This window comes from Crotalus tigris, unplaced genomic scaffold (genome assembly GCF_016545835.1).
Source record: "Crotalus tigris isolate CLP2741 ecotype Arizona unplaced genomic scaffold, ASM1654583v1 scf7180000019016.1132606, whole genome shotgun sequence".
NCBI classification, from domain to species: domain Eukaryota; kingdom Metazoa; phylum Chordata; class Lepidosauria; order Squamata; family Viperidae; genus Crotalus; species Crotalus tigris.
Window position 1 is genome coordinate 755,733 of NW_024097330.1, and position 22,148 is coordinate 777,880.

Here is a 22,148-nt window from a genome sequence, read left to right on the forward strand (position 1 = left end):
ACTAAAATTAAGTTCTTTGACCTAGGATCCACTTATTTACTTGCTTCATCCTGACCCAGGTCTTTGGTGAGGGAGACTGAGTCCCTTCAGTTTTTTGTGCTTGTTGTCTTTTATTTTTATTTTTTATCTTTTGTTGTTGTTTTATTGTAATTTTTTAGATTGTTGTGAGCTGCTCAGAGTCACTGAAATTGACTGGCATACAACTTTAATAAATACTATTATCTGCATGTATCAGCTGATCTTTCTTTTACACATAAATCACTCTTGCACCACAAATATAAGTATACACATACACATGCAGAAACTCCATTCAGCAGATACAAAAAAATATGGAAAGTAACAGGATGAGATAAGTTAAGAGTGGGAGATAACTGTATTGTGTACATAAAAAAATGGGTAATAAGATGAAGTGATGGGAAGAATAACATGATAGGGAAAGACAGGCATTACAGAAAGAGTAAATTGCCAGGCAAACAGCCTCCTCCCTCTCAAGCAGCAGCTAATCTTCAGTTTGATCTTTGAGCAACTAACTATAATTTTAATACATTCTGTGTAATTCAGACAATATATTTCATCTAAACAATAAAACCTGTTATACTTTCCTATAGTTTGATTAATATCTTTATATTTAAAAAAAAAAAGAACACTGCACATTATTCACAAAGCCTAGAATCTAGAATACTAATTTAGCCATAGTTTTAAAGTAGAAATCGAGGTTTTTGAATCAAAACTCTCAAAAGCATCTTGGGTTTAAAAATAATTAGTTTAACAGAAAAAAGCATCATTTAAATATAACACTTTTGCTGTAATTCTCTATAGCAGAATTGATTCACTGAGATTAAGGCAAAATGATAGTTTCCGCAATGAAAATTAGCTTCTCTTTTCTTTACAATTGAGCAAATTTCTCTTTTTCTGCAGCAAACAATAATTTGCCAATCTGAATTAAACTGTAATCCATTACAACAAGAAACTATGTAAAAACCATGGATAAGCATTTTAAATGAAGGACCAAACTATAGGTAAGGAAAGGGAAGAAACAGATTCTCATTACAAGCCAGGGCAGGCATATGGAACCAAACCACGGTCTGAGAAAACCAAAACACAGATAATAAAGCACAACATAGATTGTTTTACTTACCTTGTGTCTACACTTAAGCACAACACCATAGGCTCCTAAAGCCCCCCCCAAAAGAAAATCAAATTTCAACATTCATATATGCATTGTAGAAAGTATTATTTATATATTTAAAAATGCAAGATCAAATAATAATGATAATTTCAACAACCACCACCACCACAACAACAGATAGATAACCTTTATTATCATTTTTTCCTGTGGGCACAATGGCACACATTAAAAATGAAATTTAGTTGCTTGCTTTCAAAGTGTACACATATATAACACATTTAAAACATACTATATGCAACATATGTATAGACCTACACTCTTACATATAAGTAACATATAAATATTATTCACTGTCCATCTTGAATACATAATGAAAGGAGGAAGCTTTAAGAATAATAATAGCAGCAAAAATTATTGGAAACATCAAATTGACAAAGTTCTTGCAAATGAACAGGTCAAGATCCTTTGGGACTTTTGAATCCAAATAGACAGACACATGGCCAACAACACGCCTGAAATCACTATTATAGAAAAGAAAAAAATCTGGTTCATTGATATTGCAATACCAGATGATGCACAAATTGAATAGAAACAACTAGAAAAAATAATGAAATACCAAGATCTGCAAATTGAGTGATTGTGGAGGAAGAAATCAATGTTTGTACCAATAGTAATAAGAGCCCTTGGAGCAGGAGCAAGGGCACTTTCTTGGAGCAAGAAAGTGAAAGGTTTGATTTTGGCTGTTCAAGAGCAAACTATTCAAATTAATGCAATCAAAGCCAGAACTAAACAATCATCAAATGATTCAAATAAGTTCTCAAAAGGATTCACTGAAACACCTATAAAAATACCATATGCCATTGATGAAAAGTTGGTGCGAACATATAGTTGAAAAAGTAGTAAAAAATGAGCAAATTGAAATATTGTGGGATTTCTGAATAAAAACTGATAAAAGTCGTAGCTCAGATTTAACTTGGATGAAAAGACTGTGTAGATAATCGATGTGATTAATATCAGGGGATAATAGAGTAGAAGACAAAGCATTGGAGAAGATCACTATATCAAGATCTGAAAATTGAAGTTAAAAGATTATGGCATAAATTGATCCCAGTGTTTATTGGCACAGTTGGTGAAAATCTTGGATGACAATTAGAAAATCTGTGCATTAATAAAATTTCCATCTGCCAATTACAAAAGGCCACAGTGTTTGGATCCCCAAATATACTATAGTGATATATTATTACATCCTACGCTCTTGGGAAGAATGTAATGATAGAAAGGCCACACCATCTAAAGAACTGGCATTTATGATTTCATGTTGCTATGTGTATAACAATAATACTAATTGCAGAGGTTATTATTTGGGCTAAGTATTGCAATATTTTATTCTTAGGCTCAAGTGAAAATTGGCTAATAGGTTTTAAGAAGGTTGGCATTCTTCCCTCATTATATTTGATTAAACGTAAGTTAACTGAATGTGTATGTGTTTGTATATTTTAGTATAAAATAAATGTTATTAAAACGGCATATATATTGGGTATATAGTGCATTCAGAAAGTATCCAGACCCCCTTCACTTTTGTCAATTTTATTATTATTATACTGAGTCTACAGTTAGTAATGATAATAGAATAGAGCCCCCCGCTTAAGCAGGAGAACTTATACCATCTCAGAAAGTGACTGTCTAGCCCAGGGGTGTCAAACTGCCAGTCCATGGGCCGGATGCATCATAGCAAAACTGCACCCACCCCATTGCCAGCAATGTCAAAAAAGTCACGATATGTTGCGATACGTCACGTGACGTTGCGAGTTTGACACCCCTGCTCTTGCCTCTTCTTAAAAATTTCCAAGATTTCTGGAGGCAAGCTGTTCCACTGGTTAATTGTCCTCACTGTCAGGAAGTTTCTCCTTAATTTACACAGTGTTTCTCAACCTTTACAATTTTAAGGCATGTGGACTTCAACTCCCAGAATTCCATAGCCAAATTGTCAAGGTTGAGAAACACTGATTTACAACACCAATTCTGAATGATTGTAGCATAAAGCAGCTGATACTGAATTCCAGAAGTTCCATTTTAAGGAGTATTAGTGAGCAAGAATCCTTTAATCATTAGAAAACTAAACAGCCCAATGGTAATTTTTACACTAAAACATTTCTAAATATACTCAGGGATAAATAGCAAGATATCCTAAGTGGTAAGATAAATGTAATAGAATTAAAAAATTTCAACAGTATATCTACCACTTAGTGATCCACACATATATAGTCATGACTCATCAAAAACAGTATTTGTATTAAGAACCAACATTACTTTTTAAAAAATGTGTATTTGCAGAGGCATGGAGACCACAAAATCTTCTGTGAGAGTTTTGAAACTCAGCGTTATAATACAGCTCCAAGCTCAGTTGGACAAGCAATCAAGATCTCTTTTTGATTTTGAATATCTCACATATAAAAGGGTGTGCCCCTTCTTTCCCAGGCTTCAAAGGAAGAATAAAGCTCTCATAAGATTAGAAAACTGTAACATAAAGAATTAAAGCCTTTATGATAGAAAAATTGCTATTCTATTCATTTTATTTTCTCCTACTATAATATCAGTCATTTAGATTTTCCATTTTGGTTATATATCAAGAATGAATTTGGTCAAACAGCAGAAAAATTGAGTGTACACTTCATGCATCAATAATTCTATCATGCCATGATCAGTGATTAGAAAAATGGTATGTTTCTAGCCACTGGCAAAACAAAAACTGCATTCTGTAATCAATGTCTCACCTCCTTCTTTCTAGTTATGCTCATATCTCTTCTCAAACCCCAATTAAATTTATTCATGAATATATACTTACCTTCACCTACAACCCCAAGGATCTCAAATTTATTCATCACATTACCAATATTAGGAATCTTCATGAAGACAAATTCCTCATGGAACATGAATTGTACAACATGGCCAGAGAAGACCAAAATATTTGCAGAAGTCAAATCTGTAATGGTTGGTAGGCTTTAGCACATATATGTTCTAAGTTTGTATTTCCTGCAAAGAAAATAAACATATAATTGGCATGAGCTAAAGTAATTTCACAAGATTTGTTCCGAATGTACAACAGTACCTACATTCAATACGTTTGATTAATAGTTATACCATAAGGAACAAGCCATCAAAGACTATAATAACCATCAAGGCCTGATACAGTTTACACCAGGGTTTTAAACATATAATGCATAAACCAGAAAGACAACATTCTTTCATGTATTCTATCTTCAAAAAAAAGGAAAAAAAATAGACTGAGGAAACAGACCAATCAGCCCAACATCAATACCTGTAGCCAAAAAAGCTAATACAGAGGCATAGAATCAAAATCATGTGAAGTATTAGTACTGCTTTATAAATCCTTAGTAAGACCATACCTGAATACTGCATTCAGTTTTGGTCACCACATTACAAAAAAGATGTTAAAACTTTGGAAAAAGTGCAAAGAAGAGCAACTAGGATGATTTAGGTCCTGGATACAAAAACATATGAAGAATGGTTGCAAGAATCGGGTATGGCCAGTCTAGAGAAAAGAAAGACTAGGGATGACATGACAGCAGTATTCCAGTATTAGAGGGGCTGCTATAAAGAAGGGGTCAACTTATTTTCCAAAGCACCAGAAGGTAAGACAAGAAACAATGGATGGAAACTAATCAAGGAGAAAAGCAACTTCAAATTAAGAAGAAACTTACTAACAGTGAGGACAATTAACCTATGGAACAGCTTGCCTTCGGAAGTTGTAGGTGCTTCATCACTGGAGATTTTTAAGAAAAGACTGGACAGCCATCTGTCTGAAATGATATAGGGTCTCCTGCTTGAGCAGGGAATTGGACTAGAAGACCTCCAAAGTCCCTTCCAGCTCTATATTGATTGAAAGCTGAAAACAACTCCTTTAAGAATTATCATACAGAATATATTTTTTCTGGTTTAATGCTACCTTGTATTTAATAGCAGCTTGCTTATTAGAACAGGGAGATGAAATCCAAACTGGGGTACAATTTTTTTTCTTGTATTAACTCATTGCTCTTTAAAAATATTATCAGAACACATTTTACTGCATTTCTTCCTAAATTATAGAGATAGTTTCTAGGTTGCATTTATAGGTAATAGTTGAATATCTGTATTACCGATAAGTTGTTTATGATACACAAATTTATTTAACAACTATGATTCAATGCATATAAATAAACTGTAACAAATGAAGCCCCCTGCCCCATTATTTCTAGGCAAGAAAATCACATTCAAGAAAACAATTACCATAAATTTAGTGTTTAAATCAAGAGGTCTTCAAATCACAATTCAGCATTTTTGAAATGACAAGTAAGATCTTTAATGTCTATGTCCTTAGATAATATACTGTATACATGCACCAATGTAATGTTTGCTACATAAGGCAGTAGCATATACATATATATAAACAATAAACTAGACCCAAAGTGTTATGCTTGTCTTTCAATCCATAAATACTGTAATGTTTTAAACTGTTATCCATCTTGTAGGGTAGATCCTACAGTATAATAGGTAATTACTTTTTTCATTATTAGTTAGCCTCCTTTATTCATTACCTTGGAATAATTATTCCATAACAAATATTTAGTGCATTATCTGAGTGAGAAATAATATGAGAAGAATGGGCCAACGTTTTATACATGCTGCTAAATGCAAATTCAGCAGATGAAAATTCTATTAATGGTTTCACCCAAAAGGAAAATATTCCAGAAATCAAAGACTGAATTAATATTGGAATCTTAGTAGATAAAAATGTCGATGAAATGGCTAGTTATATGTTAATAATCAAATGTGAACAATTTGAAGGGGAGTATCAGCAGTGGAAGAGACTAGGAGACTTGATACATTACTGGAAGAGTAGACAGAAAATAAAGAGAAATCTTAGGAAATAAAAAGTTTAAATCACTGGTGACATTAGGAAGTCATTATAAAAGTGAATAATTTAAAAAAAGATGAAGCTACTTCAGAGATCTGAAAAAACATAATAGATGAATTTTTACTAAGATAGTTGTTAGTAAGGTTGTACTTGCATTAAAATTATTCAAAATTGTGTTTTACAGCACGGGGTCCCCAACCTATGGGCCACAGTCCACTATCGGGCCATAGCCTACTGGCCACTAGGCCGCAAGACAGGCTGCCCAGTGCACGTACATGTGTGTGCACACTCAGCTCCACTTGTGCTAGCATCTGTGGACTTGTTTGCGCATGCGTTCTGGGCTAGCAGCGGCGGCTTGTGCCTGCGCAAACAGGGCTGCTAGTGTACACACGAGTTTCACGGGCTGTTTGCGGCTGCGTGAGGTGCTAGCAGTGGTGGCTAGCGCCTGTGCACAAGCGTGAACGGGGCCACTATCACTGTGCAGGTTGTGTGGCCCATTTGTGCATGCATGTGGGGCTAGCAGCAGCAGCTAACTCCTGCACGCCTACACAAACAGGGCCGCTAGCGCTGTGGGGGTGCATGCGGCCCTGTTGGAACATGCGCATGCATGCACAAATTTCCCAGGTGCTCCCTTTCCCTCCAGATCACCAGTATGAAAAGGTTGGTGACCTCTGTTTTAGAGTACTCGCAAGAACATCATCTCTTTCAAACAGCTATTTTCTTTTTAGGCTTCCATGAATATCTGAAAATTTCAGCAAGAGCAAATCCTGGCCTGTGCTTCCAATTCATCTTTCTCTCTGAAGAACATGACTATTGTTTTTGGCATTAAATAAGCAAGAAGCAAAACTATTATTTCATGTTATTTTTCCCTGTGATTTATTTTGTTCCAAGTAAACATGTAAAGATAGTTTTACTAACTCTTTTGAGTTCTGTATCTATTATTATGCCTACATATTATCTATTAGTTTAATTACAGAGTTAGAATGGCTAAATATGAATAACTTTTGTAAAGACAAAAGTGCATTTTCAATTGGAAAACATCATGCATGACCATGAAATGGCAACAAAGAATTAAGCAGATCATTCTACTGCCATCTAACAATCATCCAGATTTCTGAAGTTCAGAAATGGTCATCATTATTATTTTTCTAGCGTTATTCCCACAGGTGCAGATGTCAATGCTGCAAATATTGTATATTCTTGCTTTGACAAAATATGCAGTCTGGTATTTTTAGAGTTAATTCAGATGACAGAGGAAAGGGGGGGGGAAACAACAAAACCCAGAGAAAAGGAACGGAAGTGAATCTCTGCTCTCTGGGCTAATTGGAAGATGTGACTTGTGATTGCAAGATAAGGGAGGGGTTTAGCAAGAAAAGTTAGATGCCAGCAAGATGAATTCAGATTCTGGCATAAACCTCCATGATGTGCCGTCAATTTGCAACACTGGTAATAAAGTCTTTAGGATAAACATGCCTGAAAGTTCTTTGAAGTGTTTCATTAGTCGGAACCATGACAGCATGCCAGAATCTACAAATTTTTCAAACCAATTAAGGGGTCCCGAACTCCAATCATTATTCCTAAACTAAAGGGTAGACTGATAAAGATTCGGGGAAGATCTCATTATAAAAGGGGAGAGATGGCTTGAGGCCAGCCCCTCAGCGGCAGTAGCTTCCCCAGGGACTGGAGCGGCAGCCAGCCAACCGGGGGAGAAAGAACTATGGCAGATCTCCCAGCTGGGAGTGAAGACTTCAAAAGCAGAATCGAAAGATAACAAAGCTTTGGGTGAGTCACTGGAAAGATTTCAAACCCCAGATGTGAAAAGCAGAAATCGATTCCTGCAGAGAGAAGCCTACAACCCCTCCTTCGTAGATCAGATCCTGGTTCCCCCAGCCAGGAACTGCAGTCCTGAAGACAGAGGGAGTCCCAGACTGAGGCCACCACAGCAATGGGCAGATTGGCACCCCCCACAGGTAGATGATTAGCAGCAGCTGAGCATACCATAGCTAATAGAGGCCTTGCAGTGGCTTGGGGTGATACAGAAGCCAGGAGATCAGCATCTGGTGAGAGAACAGCCACAGCAAGGAGATTGGCCACAGCCCCCAAAAGTGCAACCCCTGGGCATAAATCTGCAGCCAGGATGGGGCCAACAGCAACTAGGGGCACTACATCAACTGCAGAGAGCCCAGCAGCCGTTGGATCAGCAGGCAGGATGGGGCCAACAGCAACTGAGGGCACTACGTCAACAGCAGAGAGCCCAGCAGCCATTGGATCAGCCGTCAGGATGGGGCCAACAGCAACTGAGGGCACCACAAGTGCGGAGACTAGACCAGCAATGAGAAAGAAAACTGCTCAGCGGCTAACGAGGGAAAAATCCAACCGGCTCATGCAGGAACCTATTGCCCAGATTATACCCCCCATGCAGGAGAACACCGATGCTCTGGGTGGACCCGCCCCTGCTCTACCCTCCTTTGACAGCGACGATGAAGGAGAGAACGACCCGATGGTGAGTCGACAAATCCCGCCTTTTTCACTGGCCGCCAAACTTATAATCCCTAAGTCTGGGGCACAAATAGACTTGAACATACTAATTGATTCGGGATGCATCCGCTGCATTATTAGTCTGCCGTTTGCCATGAAAATGGGCATACGGGCAAAACAGCTTTCCAAAACGGTGAGGTTTGAGCAAGCCGATGGCTCCCTGATGGGGGGGACTCTTGTCACACAATCAATCGAACTTTTACGCCTAGAAATAGGTGCACACTGGGAGTTTATTCGCTTCCTGGTGGCTCCAAAAATGACTGAGGCAGTGATCCTAGGACTAGCCTGGTTAGAAAAATGGAAGCCGTTTATCTGGTGGGAGAAAAGAATGAGAACTATGAGACTACCTATAGGGCCTGATCCCCCCATTGATTCAACAGATGCTGCTGGGCATCTTAGGCCACCCAATGAGCGAGCGCACATGCCTCCAGGCGAACCAGTTGTCCCCAAGGAATACTGGGACCTGACAGAGGCATTCAGTGAAAAACAACGTGATGCCCTACCCTCTCACAGACCCAATGACTGCTCCATCGAACTGATGCCCGGAGCCAAACTCCCATGACCAAGGATGCATGCTATGTCCCCCCTCGAAATGGAGGAGATGCAGTGATACGTGAACAAAAACCTAGCAAGGGGGTTTATCGAACGGGCCAGATCTACCATGGGAGCCCCTGTGTTGTTCAAAGAGAAAAAAGACGGGTCTCTTTGTCTCTGCATAGACTATAAAGGTCTCAATGCTGTGAGTATGGAAAATAAATACCCCCTCCCCCTCCTAAAGGATTTATTAACCGATCTGGCTAAGGGGAGTGTCTTCACTAAGTTAGACCTGAGAGAGGCATACTACCGGGTGGGAATAAAAGAGGGAGACGAGAGGAAAACTGCCTTCAACTGTCCTGTGGGTAGCTATCAGTTCAAAGTCATGCCATTTGGACTATAGGGGACCCCAGCTGTATTTATGCAGTCGATTAATGAGGTCCAACATGATCACTTGTACAAAGGGGTTTTGGTGTATCTTGATGATATCCTGATATACAGCATGAATATGACTAATCACATAAAGCTGGTGAGAGAAGTGTTAAAGAAACTATTGAATGCCAAGCTTTATGCCAAATTGTCGAAATGTGAATTTCACCAAACCCGATTAGACTATCTTGGCTACAGAATTTCCAACGAGGGTATTGAAATGGATCCAGCCAAGATGAAAGCTATAATCGAATGACAGCCCCCAAAGACTCGCAAACAACTCCAGAGCTTTCTGGGTTTTGCCAACTTTTATCGTCAATTCATCCCCTTTTTTTGCTGAGATTGCCCTACCCCTTACAGAACTACTCAAAACAGACAAAGGAGGAGGGAAGCCACGGCCGGGCCAACCACTAGTATGGACAATGGGCTGTCAAACAGCTTTTGAGGATTTAAAAAGACTATTTGCTGCTGAACTGGTCCTAAAGAACCCCTGCCCAGGGGAACCCTTTGTAATTCAAGCCGACACCAGCGATGTGGCAGTTGGAGCTGTGTTACTGCAAAAGAACAAAAGTGGGGTCCTGCAACCCTGCGCCTACACCTCTGAGAAATTTACTGAGAGCGAGCAGAGATGGGCAATCTGGGAGAAAGAGGCCTTCGCGATTAGATGGACGCTATTAAACTGGCGACACTATCTAGAAGGGAGCAAGGTGCCATTTGAGGTATGGACAGATCACAAAAACCTAGAAGCACTGAAAACTCCTCACAAATTGTCCCCAAAGCAAGTACGGTGGGGACAGTACTTTAACCGCTTCAACTTCACTCTAAAGTACATACCAGGAGGAAAGAACTTCCTAGCTGATGTGCTAGCCTGGTTACCCCAGTACAAAAGTAAACGAGAGGAGGTTAATGAGGCAATTATTCCCAATCCACAAACTGCCACTCAACTTACATCTCGCAGGGCCCCCAATCCTGATGACCCTGGAGCGAAGAAAATAAAACGAGTGCTCCTCACTGACCAATGGTTCAAAGATAATCAAGCCTCCCTAACATGCAGGGATGGCTTGGCTTAGAAAGGGAGGAAGCTATATTTGCCAGAAGCACTCCGTCTTAATGGTCTCAAACACAGCCATGATGTAAAACAGGATGGACACTTTGGATATTTGAAAACCCTACACCTCACCCGCCGGCAATTTTGGTGGCCGGGGCTAAAAAAGGATGTGGAAAACTATGTAAAAAGTTGTACTGTACGTGCCACAATGAAAAGAATCCTAGGGAAAACCCCTGGGTTACTGCAACCAGTGGCAGAGCCTTCTCAACCATGGGAAGAAATAGCTATGGACTTTATAGTAGACTTACCTGAAAGTAGTGGAAATACTGTCATCTGGACTGTAATAGACCTGTTCTCAAAGCAGGCTCATTTCATTACCTGCAAAGGACTCCCATCTGTCCAACAACTGACCAAATTGTTCCTGAAACATATCTACCGGCTGCATGGCACCCCTAAGCGAATAATTTCAGACAGGGGAATACAGTTCACAGTGAAATTTTGGAGAAGTTTCCTTACATTAATTGGATCATCTCAAGGTTTATCATCTGCTTTTCATTTGGCCACCAATGGGGCTGCAGAAGCTGCTAACAAAATGGTGGAGCAATATCTTAGATGCTACGTTTCTTACCAACAGATGAACTAGACTGATCTCCTCCCTTTTGCCAAGATGGCGTACAATAATTCTGTGCACAGCAGCACTGGCTACACGCCTTTCAGAGTGGCCACAGGAAAAGAGTTCAGCCCAATACCTGAATATCCTCAGTTGCCCTCCACTTCCCAGACACTCGATCAGTGGGTGAGGGGGTGGGAAGAAGTTTGAGAAACACAAAAACTGCTTTAAAAAAGACTTTTGAAACCTATAAAAAGCAGGCTGATAAAAAGAGGCTCCCCAAAGAACATTCCAAGTTGGGGGAAAGGTCTATCTGTCAACTAAATATCTACGCCTCAAATTGCCCAGCAAGAAATTGGGACCCAAATTCTTGGGGCCTTTCCCCATAGTAAGGATCATCAACCCAGTCACAGTAAAACTAAAACTCCCTAGACTTTTAGGGAAAATTCACCCAGATTTCCATTGTAGTTTGTTGAAGCCTTATTGGTGCTCCACTTTAAGACCTCCTCCGAAGAAGGCGCCTGGGCCCTCGTAGTCACAGGAAGAAACATACATCCAATAGTAACAACAAAAAGAAAAAGAAAAAAATTGTGTACAAAAAAAGGAAAAAAAGAAAATAAATGACCCAAATGTCCAGCACAAAAAACATGCTGATTTTTTTTAAAAAAACTGATAAATTCTCCTTCTCTTACATAATGGGTCTATTAATAGTTATAAACTTTCTCATCCTTATTTAACAACAAAAATATATTATATAAACACATATTTCACATGAGGTCTCTATTTAATAATCGAATCAACCCAGGACGTCTGGTTCTGCGTTGCAGCAAGATGGGATGCAGGAAGGCAGAGCTCTGCCTTTCACGCCCAATTTCACTTTGCTGGGGGCCCTTAAAAGGGCCTAAAGTTGCCCTGAAGAGGCGAGGAAGGAGAAGGGATGGCTTGTCGATCATCGAGAGATGGTGGTCTCGCTGTTCAATCCAAGGAAAGCCCTCTAAATCGGCAGGAGAAAGACTGGCCACAACTTTATGGCCGGCCATTAGCTGCTGACAACCGAAGAACAAAAGCCTTAATTAGTATGCCGTAAACAGCATGTTTGGACTGGGTGAGAATATAGATCATTTGTTTACTATTTTACAACTGAATCTCCTGGGAAAGGCTCCCAAGAAGCTTAAAACCTCCAGATGTGAATACAAAAACCAGAAGGACAACATTATTTCATGTATTCCATCTACAAAAAAGAGGGAAAAAAACAGACCAAGGAAACAGACCAATCATCCTAACATCAATACCTGGGAAGCTCTTGGAAAAGGTAATCAAACAACGGATCTGCGAACAACTAGAAGCAAAGTTATAACCAATAGCCAGCATGGGTTTGTCAAAAAGAGACCATGCCAAACCAATCTTATTTCATTCTTTGATAAAGTGACCAAATTAGTAGACCAGCAAAACACTGTGGACATAGTATGCTTAGACTTCAGTAAGGCATTTGACAAAGTAGACCACAACCTGCTAAGTAAGCTAGAAAAAAGTAGGATAGACAACAACACCATCAAATGGATCTGTAGTTGGCTGACTACTCAGTGAGTAGTCCTCTAGGTACTATATCTACATGGAGAGAAGTAAGCAGTGGGGTACCACAAGGCTCTGTTTTAGGCCCAGTACTCTTCAATATCTTCATTAATGACTTAGATGAGGGAATAGAAGGGGAACTCATCAAATTTACAGATGTCACCAAACTAGCACGAATAGCCAACTCCCCAGAAGACAAGCTCAGGATCCAAAAAGTTCTTGACAAACTTGAGCAATGGGCCCTATCCAACAAAATGAGTTTTAACATGGAGAAAAGCAAAGTTTTACATTTAGGCAGGAAAAATCAAAGGTTTAAGTACAGATTAGGCGAGGCCTGGCTCAAAAACAGCAACTGTGAGAGAGACCTTGGAGTCCTACTGGACGATCACTTGACTATGAGTCAGCACTGTGCAGCAGCAGCCAAAAAAGCTAATACAATCCTGGGTTGTATAAACAGAGGCATAGAATCAAGATCACGCAAATTATTAGTACCGCTTTATAAAACCTAGTAAGACCACACCTGGAATACTGCAACCAATTTTGGTCACTATACTATAAAAAAGATGTTAAGACCTTGGAAAAAGTTCAGAGAAGAGCAGTATTTGAGGGGCTGCCACAAAGAAGAGGGTGTCAAACTATTCTCCAAAGCACCAGAGCGCAAGACAAGAAACAATGGTTGGAAACTGGCCAAAGAGGGAAGCAACCTGGAATTAAGGAGAAACTTCCCAACCGAGAGGACAATTAACCATGGAACAGCTTGCTTTCAGAAATTGTGGGTGCTCCATCACTGGAGATTTTAAAGAAGAGACTAGACAGTCACTTGTCTGAAATGGTATAGGTTCTCCTGCTCAAGCAGGGGGCTGGACTAGAAGACCTCCAAGGTCCCTTCCAGCTCTATTCTATTCTATTCTATTCTATTCTATTCTATTCCACCATTGTTGCTAATCTGTCATGCCGTTGTTTATAGTTGTTGGAATACATGTTACAATGTATTTTGTATTGCAACAAGTTCATAATTATTCAGCCAATAGATAGCAATGTTTAGTTTGCATCTATGGTTATAATCTATGGTTCATTTTGTTCTGTGACAGTTGAGAAACCATTAAGCAGTAAGACCCATGGTAACTGTACACTTCAGTTGATCTATATGGCTATGTGACCATCCTCTGCTACCAATCTGCATGGCTATCTAATAATCCTCTGCTACCATTTCTATAGAATGAAACAGAATTTCTAACAGGTAATAGGCTCAACTTCAGCCCAGATAAACCAGGTAAACTTTTAACCCAATATTAACTCAGAGATTAAACCAGTATAAACCCAGTATAAGTTCAGATTAAAGGAGAAATACAAAGTTCAGCACAGAATGGAGCAAACCACTCACAGCTAGCTACAATAAATAAGTGAAAGATATAGCAACAGAAAAAGAACACTGTAACAGAATAAAAGAAAATGGCCAGAAACAAAGCTGAAACAAAGATTTCATTTGCAAATCTGACAAATCAGAACTAACAGTCTTGCAAATTCAAAATAAAAATGCCGCTAATAAGGGAAGTTACGTGGAAATGTATAAATGAAGCTAGGCCAAAATACCCTTCAGATGAGTGGATAGAGAAAGCTCAGAGCACAATCTCTCTTAGAGTAGAAAATGATAAAACCATACATATATGTAAGTGTGAAACTGCTAAAAGAAGTGTGGGGAAAATTACAAAAAGTACATGAAAGAGCTAATCTCAGTAATGAACTGTATTTGATTAGAACGCTATACCAAACCAAGCTGATGAAAGGCAGGATATGCAGAATTACATAAGGCACACCTTGGAAATGGTTGAACGCCTGAGAGGTTTAGCAGGAGAAATAAACAATTTTCATGTCACAGCACTATTAGTGGTTTACCAGAAAGTTATGAAACACTTTAACGAAGAGAAGGACAAGGGGGGACATGATAGCCGTGTTCCAATATCTCAGGGGCTGCCACCAAGAAGAGGGAATCAAGCTATCCTCCAAAGCGCCTGAAGGCAGGACAAGAAGCAACAGATGGAAACTAATCAAGGAGAGAAGCAACCTAGAACTAAGGAGAAACTTCCTGACAGTTAGAACAATTAACCAGTGGAACAACCTGCCTCCAGAAGCGATGAATGCTCCAACAGTGGAAGTTTTTAAGAAGAGACTGGACAGCCATTTGTCTGAAATAGTATAGAGTTTCCTGCCTGAGCAGGGGGTTGGACTAGATGACCTCCAAGGTCCCTTCCAACTTATTACTACTACTACTACTACTACTACTACTACTACTACTACTACTTGTCACAGCACTTGATGCACGTGCAGTTGATGAGCTAACATTGGAATATGTTAAGGGAAAGCTTATAGACAGAAAGCATTAATAGCGACTGTGCTTCTGTCGCAGAGTGTTTTAAACCAGAGTTCCCCAACCTTAAGGACACAAGAGGCTGGTTCCGTGAAGAGAGGTTTTTCTGCAGAACAGAGGGGGCATGGTTTTGTGTGCTTCCTACATCCTGCAGATGGAGCTTTCCTTGTTTGTGCAGATCAGTTGCTGACATGCCGTGGCCCGGTACTGGTCCATAGACCAGGGGTTGGGGACCTTTGTTTTAAACACAAAAAATAGAAATAAAAACAGTTACATGAAGCAAGAAGCACATGAATACTTTGTATGCAAGAAAAAGGGTGATTTAAAAGCAGATTTGCAGAATCTGGAAAGCTAACATACATAAAGTACAAAAAGCCAAAAGTGAGAAGGAAGAAACTGATTTTGCATCAGATAATGAACATGTTTTTCAACCCAAAATTGCACCTCATTTTTGAAAGCATAGTATGTTGATTCAGGAACGAGTCACATGACAAATGACAGAAATTTCTTTACTCACCTTGACCAGAGTAAAACAGGGGGGAAAGAATCACCTAGTGGGCAAATAATAGAACCAGAAGGAATAGGAGATAGTTTTCCTTACTGCCCTATTTCTCAGAGTGTCACCAGAAAGATACTTGTGAAAAATGTACTGTATGTCCCTGCTCTTGAAACTAATCTTTTGTTAGTGAAGAAGCTTATAAAAGGAGATATCTTACTTGCTAAAGCTACAACTGAACTGCAACAGCTGAACTGCAATCAGGTGGTTAATACTGCCAGGAGGAGAAACACTCAAACTGCAGTCATATATGCACAGACGACTTAGGCACAGAAGTACTGACATAATTAACTGAGAAAGACTATCCAAGTGAAATAAAAGAAGAAACCAGGCTACAAGAGGTTTCAAAATCTACCAGAAGCAATAAAGGCATCCTAGCCAAACATCTGGCTTATGTTGTTCGAGTAGCATTAAAACCCAGAGGCGGTAAGAAGAATCCAAAAGAGACTGCGGTCACCGCCCTGGTCCCCCAGTTCAGCCGGAGCCAAAGCCAGTGCCAGCTCTTCGAAGAGTCAAGGCCGAAGCCACAGAAGCAGTACCAGCTCTGTGGATAGCCAGGACAGCAAGAAGACGATGAAAAAACAGGAAACAGAACTAAGATCTGAAATGGGACTATTTATAAGGAGTAATTGTTGAGTGAGGGTGTTGGAATACATGTTAGAATGTATTTTGTATTGCAACAACTACAGAATTATTCAGCCAAAAGATGGCAGTGTTTAGTTTGCATCTATGGTTATACTCTATGGTTCCTTTTTTTTCTGAGGAGAGTTTCCTATGACAGTTGAGAAATTGTTAAGCAGCAAGGCCCATGGTGACTATACAATGTACATTTCATTTGATCTGTATAGCTATGTAACTATCCTCTGCTACCAATCTGTATGGCTATATAATAATCCTCTGCTACCATTTCTATAGAATAAAACAGAATTTCTAACAATAGTCAATTGTTAGAATCTTCTGTGCAATCTTCCTGAAGCAGCTAACTAAGTAGTCCACTGTTTCTTCAACTTCTTTGCAGAGTTGACATTTGCTGTCTGTTGCATCTTCTCAATTCTAGTTTTGTATGCATTTGTTCTTAAAGCTTGGTCTTACGCAGCCATAATTAGCCCCTTTGTTTCTTTCTTTAATTTTACTGCTCTTAGCCATTGCCGGGTCTTGTTATCTGCTTTGTCTATTTTTTTTTAATGTCCTGGCCATATTATATTTTGCCTGTCCATGCCTTTTCTCTATTTTTCATTTGATCTTTCTTGTAGGCTTGTTTGGTTTCTCCAGTATTCATTAAGCCTTCATGATATACTAGCATCAGTGCATTTTTTTCATTTCCTTTCAGATATTCTTCCTTTAATGCCCTTTTATCTTCTTCAACTATCTGGTGTACTTGCAACATTTCATGCCCACCTATTTTGTGTGATAAGTAGAATCTGTCAACATTGCTACAGGTAGGCCATGATTCATTGTACTTATTTTTCTGTCTTTCTTATCCAGGGCTTTTAGTTCTGCTTGAGTGAAGTCCACTATGCCAGCTGTGTAACTAATGACTGGAATTGCCCCACTGTTCATTCCCTTGATGATATTTTTTCCACTGAGTTTGGACTTTAAGGTCTTCTTTACTTTCATGATGTAATTATTTCTAACCTTCTTCTTGACTTCAGGATGTTTGAGGTTGTCAGCTTGAAGGATGCCCAGGTATTTGTAATGATCTTCATCCAGACTCTTCATGTTATTTCCATAGGGCATTTTGATTCCTTCAGTTTTCACTATTTTCCCTCTTTTGATGGCTAAGGATGGCACATTTGCCCAATTCAAATTCCACTGTAATATCTTGGCTGTATACATTGAGCAGCAATTCTATTTCAGATTATCTTTTCCCATATAGTTTTGATCATCCATGTAAAGAAGATAGGATAGATGGTACAAGTTTTGATATTTGATAGCTATGGTCTGACTTATTCAGCATTGTTGATAGAATTAGTGGAATATCAAACCATGGTGACAGTGAATCAGACAAATCAGACAAAATAGCCACCATGTTATTGCACAAAGTGGTATGAAGATTGTTCTAATGTAAAACACTTCTCTTGATCCTTTCAAGAATAAATAATTAATTTAGGGATGCTATTGCATGAGTAACCGTGGCAGGGAGATCTTTGCACAGATCCATCTTCTGCACTAATTGTGCCTTACAGGAAGCCTTCGTTCCTACCTTGGTCACTTCCCATTTGAATTACTGCAATGTATTCTACATAAGGCTACCCTTGAAGACCATCCGGAAGTTACAACTGTAGCTGTCAAGTTAGCAAGGTAATCCAGACAAGTAGCACACTGTGGCTCTAACATTATGGTTACATTAACAGAATCATGCAAGTCTTTCACACACATCCTCACATTTTAAGTACAAGAAACTAGGGAGGGTCCTTCCTAAGATGTTTGCCATGCCCCGTCCCAAAGTCCTTCTGTGGATTCAGCTGCCTCTTATCTAATCATTTCCAATCTTCAAGTTGATTTGAAGGTCCTGAAAAATAGGATATCTTTTCCATTTCCATTGTTGTGGCAAAACCTTGCAAGTTTTCTTTTGTTTGTATTAATTTGTAGTTCTCTTCCTCTACAGCTTGCCTCTTTGGGCCACTGTCCTTTGATTTGTATTCTATTACCTGGTTTGTTTGTTCATTTTTATCATCATTTTATGAGAATTTTTTTTATTAAAAGTTTTATAAAGTTATTGCAATATAACCCCCCCCCACCCCATCCCCCATCCCCCACTTCCCAGAACTGATTACAGGGTAAAACAAACTAATAAACAAATGTAATCCAACTAACATAAACCAACTATACTATCAATCAAAACCATAAGACACTTTAACTCCTTCTCAATACAAATATTAACAAATTAAGTCAAAAATAATAATATAATTAAAACTATTAATAATTATCTAAAATCTATTCAAAAGCAAGATAAAACTTTTCAACTTCATATTTCTTCTGAATATAATCAATCCATCTTCTCCAAACCATAATATATCTTTCTTGTGAATGGTCCTTCAAGTAGGCGGAGATCTTCGCCATATCTGCTAAATTAGACACTTTTAAGTATCCATTCTTCCAAAGTAGGCAACATATGAGAATTTTTTTTACTTGTAAATTTAAGTTGGAAATGTGCTCATTTATGCCATCAAAGTTGTTTTTAATCTCATCATGATTTGAAATTATTGTCATTTGAATATGTTGCAGAATTGCATACATTTCCTCCTGGAAAGTATTTGCCTTGTCTTGAAATATTGCTCCTACAGATCTCTGATGTTGCAAGCTGGGACCTTCAGAAGGGGATATTAGATGTAGTTTCCTGCCACTTTTAGATAGGTATGCAACATCCATTTTATCTCCTCTTTCCAGATGTTCTTTCACAGGTACCATAGTCTCTGTGTTTAGCCTTTTAACCCAGCCAGTCTTAAAGTCCAAACAACAAAATCTTATACAGCTCTTATCTTTATATATAGTTTTTTTAATAATCCAATGTGTTTCCAATTATCAAAGCACCACTGAAGGCAGTATTTTATAACAGTTCTTCTGTTCAGGGGTCTTACAATTTATCTACCAGCCAAAGTTGCAGTCAAGAATGTTTGACTATCCAGTAAAGTTTCCCCCGAGAAGATTAGCCAACAGTCAAAATTTTTCTTTTTCTGCAGACAATTCTTGAGCTTAAAAATCACAGCTCACTGAATATTTATAATCCCAGAAGGTCAGCAGTTTTTAAAAGAAATATAGTTCTCAGTCTGTTGTAGGTGGTGCAGTATGTTTTCTTTCTTTATTCCCAACTGTTTTCTATTTGGTTGAAGATCACCAAGGTTCAAGGAAACAGATTATTCTTTGTTTCTGGGCATCTTGCCAATTTCTGAGTCAGTGTTGTTGTTGTTTTATACTCTAATCTCCCACTAGATGTCAGTAGTTATTCATTTTCCAATTTTTCAAACAAAGAATTATTTTTTTATAATTTCATCAAACTCTTTCAGATGTAAAATCTTAATGATTTTCTTAATTTTCTAATTTATCCAGACTGTAATATTGTTAGTTTCATTTCAGTATATTTCTTTCTCCCGTAAAAATTAAATTGCTGCTTCCGTCTATGGAAGGGTGGAGGTATAGTCCCCTCCCTTCTCACTTTCAGAGGATTTCTTGCTTTGGGGATCCTTTCCAGGGAATCAATTGCAAAATAGAAGAGAGAAGATCAATATTCTCACCCAGTTCCAAGCTTGCTGTTCGCCATTGTTTTGGTTCGTGCTTTTGAACTTCGGCTGCTGGTAGCTTGGGCTAGACCCTGATGTGCAGCTAGCTTTTCTCCTGTTGGGTTGGAGGGCTTCCCCTGGATCAAATGGATCAACTGCAATTGTTCCACAATCATTGGGATGTCCCTCCTGTGTCGCCTCTCCAGGGCGACTTTTGACCCATTTAGGGTCCCCCTGGCAGAGCGAAACCAGCTGTAGGGTGCAGAGTTCCACAATCCTTCAGCCGCGTCGCTACAAGGCAGAACTGGAAGTCATATTTTTCAGTTTTATTATTGCTGATTTTATGATTGCATATATCATTTTATTGGCTATAAACCTTCCAGAGTTTGTTTTAAGATGGCTACATAATATTTTAAATAAATTAATTTGAACAAGCCAGATGCACTTCTTTAGGTGAAAGGAAATAATATGAACACATTTTTATTGAGTTTAACAATTATTCTATAATAGGTGTAAAAAGAAATGACTAGATTAGGAGATCTCAAGGAAAAGTGCATTAATTATTATTTGGTGTGGCATATGTAATTACCTCACAAAAATACTTAAAACTAAAGGAAAAACTGTTTTAATTCCCATTAATTAAAATAAAAATGCCAGCACTATATTTTTCAGACAGATTATAAGAAGACACACTTTTAATTATCTAAGTACCTGAATATGTTACCTGAATTTCAGGAATGGTTGGCAGTTTAAAAATGACTAAATCTCAAAGCCTCCATCTGTCTGCTATGCTAAATAGTCAACTTTTGGTGCAGCCTATCAAGAAAGGCGTGGCTGCTTCCTCACGAGTAATAGGTCTGACCTTCACTATTCCTGCCTTTTCTCTTTCCAAACTGTTCTCAGATCAGATTCAGAAGGCACTTCCTCTTCCTCATTGCTGACTGGCTGCAACTATGTGCTTTCCCCACTTGAAGCCTCAGGTTTGTCTTGCTGCAGCTGTACTTTAGCCAAATCCCATTCAGATGGCTGCTTGGAGCCACTAACCAACTCCACTCCAGATGTGCCCGGAACTGGTTCATCCTCCTCCAAGCTGACATTTGGAGAGATATCTTGGGAAAGCATCTGGGGAGGAGTCACATGAAACCACTTCGTGGGCCGCATCCGGCCCCCGGGCCTTGTGTTTGACATGTCTGGTATAGGTAATACCTTGCTCAATAGTAGCAACTGTGAGAGGGATCTTGAGACTCCTAGTGGACAAATATTTAAATATGAGCCAGAAGTGTGCTACAGCTGCCAAAAAAGCCAACACAATGCTAGGCTGCATTAACAGAGGGATAGAATTAAGATCACGTGAAGTGTTAATACCACTTTACAATGCCTTGGTATATATAGATATACAGGACTTTTTTTCTCATAGAACGCCCAGAACAGAGTTCCAGCACCTTTTTTGGATGGAACCTTGTAGGGTAGGCAAGATGGGTTGTATGACATCTGTGAATTCCGGTACCTTTTTTTTTTTTTTTAGAAAAAAAGTACTGTATATATATATTTGGGGACTAAAAGTGTTTTTAAGACATTTTTTTTTTTAAAGAAAGACTTGAAAAGTTTACAATATAAGTTTTTGGATTTAAAAACTGAAAAACGGTGTTGATGACATCTAGTGGCGAATTACAGCACTACAACTTATTTATGCCTAAAATAAACCTGGCTTGAAGCCCAGAGTTAGATAAGAGTTTGGCTGTCCTTGGAAGCTTTTACTTTTGAGAATTGCAGCTGAGAAAAAGGAACAGGGGCTGCTTATCTGTGTGGCAGAGACGATAATATTACTCTAAAATTGGCCTGTGGAACTATTTTCCTGTAGAAGAAACATACACTATTGCCTAATATGATGGAAGACTTTGGATTATAAATCTTGATTGTTAAACAACCTTACTGGTTCTCTTTTCTCCCTGGACAGAAAAGATATATTTCTCATTGGACAGAAAAAAATTGAATTTTACTTATATCTGCTTAGGGGAGGTTTAAGAATGACTAGTTGGCTGCATAAATTTATAAAGGCTACTTACAAAAAATAAAATGGATGTTCCATACTTAGCTCTAAATAGTAAAAAAAAAAACATCTTTAACATCTGTCTCCAGAAGCCTCCGTTTGCCACATCACCAGAAAATACCTATGAACCACAGAAAGAAATTCTCTCCATGTTGAAATTAATACAAGAAACAATTGCT

At 38.7% G+C, this 22,148-nt stretch overlaps 1 protein-coding gene across 7 annotated transcripts in view; it reads right to left on the reverse strand.

Annotated features, from left to right (window-relative positions):
* CDKL5 (cyclin dependent kinase like 5) overlaps positions 1-22,148 on the reverse strand; it is a 95,329-nt gene that overhangs the window by 55,315 nt on the left and 17,866 nt on the right. For 6 of the 7 annotated variants that reach the window (XR_005558548.1, XM_039358387.1, XM_039358390.1 and 3 more), the window contains 2 exons: positions 3,975-4,162; positions 1,139-1,173 (listed from right to left, as the gene is read on the reverse strand). Coding sequence is in view for 5 of the 7 variants with exons in the window: in XM_039358387.1 (XP_039214321.1) it covers positions 1,139-1,173; positions 3,975-4,062 (123 nt within the window). In the remaining 2 variants the exon portion in view is untranslated. Of the gene's footprint in view, positions 1-1,138; positions 1,174-3,974; positions 4,163-22,148 lie in introns of those variants that run through there. The other variant, XM_039358393.1, reaches the window with a different exon arrangement.